Genomic DNA, 6547 nt, shown 5'->3' on the forward strand with positions numbered 1-6547 from the left:
GGGATAAATATCGCCTTAAAAAAAGCAACTGAATGCATGCACTTCCAAGCCGAACTCAAAGTTCTAATATTTCTTCCATCACACAAATGTTTCCTTCCCAACCTAAGCAAAGGTACAAGCATTTACCAGTTTCTGTTCAAAATTTGTTGACTTGATCAACTACAAGAAAAACAAACATTTTTGACGGATTATTTACGACGAAAACAGACTAATTTTAACAGGAAATAGTCATTTTCGCAAGAAGTATCTGGTCATAAATAAACAGTTTTCTTGTAGTGCGATCTAAAATATGTTGGCAAGCACAATATTGCATCTTGCTGTCTACCATTTCATGCTTTGATTCCATTTTTTTGTTTATCGATATGGGATCTGTTCATTGTATTGGTAATTAGTTAAACAGCATTAATAGAAGTTTTTGTTATGTTTTTGGAGACTTTTTAGTTGTGGTTGTCTCTGTTCTGGGGGACCTGTTTTAAGATCCTTGGCAAATTGATGATGAACTTCTGCATCTAATTACACAAGTTATTTCTATGATACCAAGATTTCAACTTTGATGCTTTTTAACTTGATGTGATGAAATGAAGGTCAACAGAAAAAGACAGGTCTTATTATTCCTGCATGTTCTTAGGACCATTCCCTTAAATTTCCGGGGGCCATGTATGTTTAATGTCTGAAACTATTATAAAGACCAGTCGCCCTTATAGCATATATAAAGAAACCGATCAAGATTTCCTATAATTTTCTTATCCAAATATTTTCTACAATTCAGAGAGAGATGAACATCGGATGTGGACCTAGGCACGAGCAGTTTTAATACTACATGCCTAGGATCCATAAACTATATCTATATCTCTCCGAATTGTAGAAAGTATTTGACTAAAAAATTGTAAGAAATCCTGATACAGTACTAGTACTTCATTTATTTTCTATGTATCTAATGGCTTCCAAGAGATGTTCCCTTTTCAGCGGTTTGCCTATATAAACATCCATTCCAGCCTCAATTGTCTTTTTTGCTTCCTCATCCGTATGAGCAGTTAATGCAATGATTGGAGTATGGACACCGAAATGCTTCTCCATTTTCCTGATTTCCTCAGCTGCTTTATACCCATTCAGGATAGGCATCTGTCAAATACAAAAAAATCATATATGATTTAGCTGGAAAGGGAAGACAAACAGATTGAATATGTTATGAAATCAAGTTAATTTTAACTGTAGTACAGAAAATACAACAAATGCAACAAACCAAAAAATAATAAGCTGTTACCTCACAGTCCATTAATATGTAATCATATGGAAGACTCATAGAAGCTCCAGCTTTCCTTTGATCGGTTAAACCTTTGGAAACCAGCTCTAAGGCTTCTTGCCCATTTTCACAGACTTCAACAGTTGCACCGAGCTTTGCAAGTTGGGAGACGGTCAACCTGCGTATCAGTGCACTGTCCTCTGCAACCAAGATTTTCTTTCCCCTCAACAACAACTCATTACTTGGGTCACCACATTCTTGTATTTCTTGCTCTCTTGGTGGATTTTCATGACTCCGATGCCGTCTTGACTTGGGCCAAACATTAGATCGATTTTCAGTCTGTGACAAGACTTTTTTCCCTTGAATCTCACTGCTGCTACGATGGTCTTGTAACTCTGCATATAACTGACTCCTTGATGAACTGGGATCTCTAGGCAATTTTCCAGCTTGTGACATTTTACCGCCAAACTCAGGAAGAAGTCTTACCACTTCATACAAACGGGAACCATGAAATGGTTTAGATATTATAATATCATTTGGATCGATCATAATGTCCTCATCATTACTTTTTAAATTGAAGCTACGCATCATTGGTTTGTCCAACCAAACAGCCTTGCAACAAGTATTTTGAAGACCTCTTCTGAACTCGGCCACAATCCTACATATTTCTGGCAGTGGTCCAGCACTGGCATCAATCACAGTTAGAATGAAGTTTGATGCTAACCTAAGATTAGTCCTTTTGAAGATTGATGGTATATAGTCTGACCCACCCATGGTGCTCCAAGGCACATCCTTTTCTGCAGCAATGGAGTCATTAGAAGCAGACCTGCTTAAGTTGTCACTTGGAGAACTCAAATCTGATTTTATCGAGTTGTGATGTGAATGGCTTTGCCTGTTTTTTATCTTCTCGAGAGTAGAAGAAAGATGTTCCCATTGCTTGACAACTGATACGTTCATGCCTAAGTTCGACATGAATCTTCGCAACATCTTCCGACGCCCATTACTTTGAATCAAGAGAATAACATGAGATGCCTTCATCTTGGGGCTAGAGGTGAGAACTGTCGACTTTGGACTTGGAGTTCTGAGAGTCATCTGAGGACTTGGGGCTGGACTGATTGAACCTGATAGATATGTGGCACCTCCCATTTCAAGGTCTTCTGCTTTTGCATTATCAGAAGATGCTGTTTCACTTATAGTGAGCAAAGCATTGAATCTAAAGCAAGTTCCCTTCTCCCCAACATCCTTGTCCACAATTCCTATATCTCCATGCATCAGACGTACCTAAATCATAAAATTTAAAACCATAATGAATCAGTTAAGGGATATTAGTCATGTATACAGATCACTACCTCACTAGCAAAATAAGATAGATAATCAAGCAGTTTAGTTAAATTTCAGAATTATATGAATCTAACCGGGTTATACTCTTCTTAACTGCACCATGCATCCAAGTACAGTAGAAGAATTATAAGAAAAAAGAATTTGGTACAAGATATTTCCATCTGATATCAGTGATTAATCTATAAATTATCAAAGGGAAAGTTGAGATTCCATAACCCAGGGGATTATAAGCAAGAACAGAAGAATTTGACATTGTAACAAAGACGGTTTCATTTACCAGAGACTGAACAATGCCGAGTCCTAAGCCAGTGCCTTCTTGTCCAAGAGCCGTTTCTTTGACTTGAACATAGTTTTCAAAGACTGAATCTTGCTTATCTTTTGGAATTCCTTTACCTGTATCATCCACCTCAAATACAAAGTCCATAGTATTTGGATCATGTTGGGCTGTATCCACGGCTTCAAAGTCATTATATGCTTGACTGCTCTTGTATAAAAAGCAAGGCAAGCAGTTCTGTTTAGAAGCATTGATTGAATTCTGCAAACCGGGTTTCCTAACCCAAGCTCGAATGGTTACATGCCCCTCAGAAGTAAATTTAACCGCATTGCTTAGTAAATTACACAGTATCTGTTTGAGTTTTCCCCTGTCACCTTTCACTTGGGAAAATCTTTTGGTGGAACCATCACAAGGATCCAATACCACATCTACTCCTTTTCTGATTCCAACAGGATGATATAAATCAGCTACATCCTCAAGAAGTTTTTCCAAGTCAAATTCCTCTTCTTCAAGCGGCATCTTGCCTGCTTCAATTTTGCTTGTGTCGAGAATAGAATTCAAAATACCTAAACAGGTATAGAAATAGATGCATATATACTAATCATTAAAGAGAATATATATATGAAATAAGAACAATATGATCATTACCTAGTGATCAGATATGAAAAGAGAAATATATATATAACTAGCCATCACAGTTACCTACCTAGAAGGTCGTTTGCACAAGTATCCATTTGTCTTAAATTTGTATCCAATTCAGTACCAGGGGCAACATCATCATAGCACATCTCTATCAAACCAGTAATGCCTGCTAGTGCAGCACGAACATCATGGCTGGCACTAGCAAAGGCAAGAATCTTATTCATACTTTTCCTCTCTGCTTGTTGAGTTGCTTCCATCTGTTTTATGAGGTTAGCACACAAATGCATCTCTCGTTTGGCAGCTCTAACGATTGTAAACACAAAACTTGAGAGGAAAATAACCAATGTAGTGATCAGAACTATAAGGAGCAACATCGCCACTTTCCTGCTCTTGTGGACAAGCCTGACTAATCCATTTTCGGGGTAAGCCAACACAGAGACCTGAAAAGGTATACATGCAATTATAAATTATGAATACCGGCCAAGTAATCAATGTACGGATGGTACATAAATAGACTGTTTCCTAACTAGAAACATTAAGCTAATTAGGAGTAATATGGATACCTTTATACAAACTAAAATCCACAAATTGACCATATATCGATATAAAATAATGATCGCGAGCATTTAATAATTAGCAACGCTACTTATAAAATATAAATACAATCTTTCCTAAAATATATATGTATATATATTGGATTAGGATTCTTTTGGAGTTCTTAGACAAAAATATAGAAACATGAGACGGATTCAGTTAGAGTATTTATTCGTTGATCATACGAGTTTATCGAATAACATTAAATACTCAATAAATTATATTAAAGAATCCCTTCATGTATCTATTTCTCTTGGAGATCTTATCTCAATTTTCTCGTGACCAGCAAAAGAAAAGGGGAAAAAGATGAGTAATATGATCTGACCTGCTAATTGAAAACTGAAATAAATTAATATCTGCATGCTGAATGTGCAAAAAGAAAGATCAATGCAATAACGAAAGAAAGAAAGAAAGAGAGTAATTGCATCCGCAGATGTGAGGTCCTTGATCATCAAATAACTAATTGACAGCGATCAGGAAATGATCAACACCAAGAATTGCAGCAAAAATAAATCATGTTCGATCTACTCATGGAAAAATTATTTGAATCATGTAGATGAAAAGGAGGTGCAAAGAATTAAAACATACCGATTGCACTCCCACTATATCAAGAGGCAAACAATAAAAAGTGTATTTAGTTTCCTGAATATTCAAAGTAGAAGCACTTGGCGTGCCATCTTTTAGGTTGCAGGAAATGTTCCCAATGCCTATTTGATCCCCATTTGGTTTGATCAATTGGAATGAAACCACGTTACCAGAAAGAACCAAATGAGTGTTTGGGATCCCTTGGAACAGCACTTTCCTATCTTGGACAGCCAAAATATCTAATCTCCCGCCTCGAAGATCTATATCAGTGAAAATGGAAGTCAATGCTTTTACCGGAAACCCTAGAGAGAGAACTGATGATCCTCCATTGATTCTAGCTGAGTTAAGGAACACAGGAACTTGGTCACTGTTCCATCCAGTTTCCAACGAGGCAGATCCATGAGTACTATTCAAGGCTTCTTGAAACCAGATTTTGTTTTTCATATTCAAGGGAGGGACTTCAATGGCTTCTCCATGTAACTTTCCTGTCTCATTGTTCACAGATTGCACGTACCAAACGTAGTTATTTCCAACGTTTGGAGCAGTACTGGAATCATGCACAAATGAGGAGGAGTTGGAGTACATTGAAAGAGTTTGACTGCCGTCGGTGTAGTATGAGAAAAATAAGCCGTCCGATCCAATATAAGAGATTTGAGATAAATATGGAATTGTAGAGAATGCTTGAAACAGCACAGGAGCCACCTGGAAAATTAAATTCAAAAAAATCAGAAAGAAATCCTTTAGCTGTTTGTTTCTATGCATGACTAATCCGATAATTAAATCAGAATCTTCATATATCTGAGAGGATCAGCAAATATAGATACAAACCCTAGTCTCAATCTCAGAGAATGAAAGTGCAGCTTCACCGACGGAGGAACCCAGGAATCTTGCTAAGTTCGTTGCAGATGAATTCAACGGACGTAAAAACTCTGCTTTGTTCGCAAATTCAGATTGCAACACTGAAGAAGGGAACTCGGCCTGTGAGCTCAAGTCGTTCTTCACTTGGCGCTCAATACGATTGACCAAAGCATGCCAACATGGGGTCAATAGAATGGGAAGTAGTAGCACTGCGAATGCCTGCATTGAGATCAGTTCTACCAAGTCATCAGTAGCCTGCTGGGTTTGGCAGCCAAGATTACTCTCAAACACTCTCTATTATTCTTTATTTTATTATTATTTTTCACCTCAACACTTCTATTCACTTTTATTATTTTACTACTATTTAATATTTTATTATTATTTTTTCATTATTTTTTTTATTACTATTTATAAATATTTTCAACACTGTATTCTAAAACTAAGAGATCAAAGTTAGAAGAAAATTATTTATAAAAATGGAGAGAGAGAGAGAACTTTTATTCATATCTTTTAACCTTAATTAATTTAAGTTTTACCAATAATTGATCAATTTACAAAGTGTGGTAAGAATATGTATATATATAAGATATATATGTGTGTGTATGTGTGTATGTATATATATATATTAATTCATGATGTGGAAATAAATGATTAAAAAGTCATTAGTTATATTTTACTTATTAACCATTTGATCATGGCACATGATAATTAAAAGAAACATGAATAATTAAAGAATTACCGGGAGAAAGAAACACACTGGTCGTAACCCTGTCAATGCTTTGAATGGCCTCATGGATATATAATATTGCAGATTTCAAGTTTTGATTAATCTGCATTAAAAAAAAAATCAATACAAAAAACATTATAAGTATATATGCCACGTACAGTTGTGAAGTGCATAAGCACCGTTCAGTCGTTTTGAAAAAGAGTGAGGTCCACTATTAAAAAATTATTATTATTTTCATGTAGATCTCATATTAATTAGTTACTTTTTTTCAAAATGATTGAAC

The 6547-nt window shown here is 35.9% G+C and overlaps 1 protein-coding gene across 1 annotated transcript; it reads right to left on the bottom strand.

Moving 5' to 3' along the window:
• Positions 1-830: 830 nt before the first annotated feature.
• LOC108979164 (histidine kinase CKI1-like) lies at positions 831-6331 on the bottom strand. Its single transcript, XM_035693543.1, has 7 exons — positions 6277-6331; positions 5508-5756; positions 4683-5381; positions 3565-3940; positions 2862-3424; positions 1265-2524; positions 831-1122 (listed from the first exon to the last, which is right to left on the bottom strand). The coding sequence occupies exons 1-7, from the start codon at positions 6328-6330 to the stop codon at positions 916-918; spliced, it is 3408 nt and encodes a 1135-aa protein (XP_035549436.1). The 5' UTR covers position 6331; the 3' UTR covers positions 831-915.
• Positions 6332-6547: the final 216 nt, after the last annotated feature.

This window comes from Juglans regia, chromosome 8, assembly GCF_001411555.2.
Source record: "Juglans regia cultivar Chandler chromosome 8, Walnut 2.0, whole genome shotgun sequence".
In the NCBI taxonomy this organism is placed as follows: Eukaryota; Viridiplantae; Streptophyta; class Magnoliopsida; order Fagales; family Juglandaceae; genus Juglans; species Juglans regia.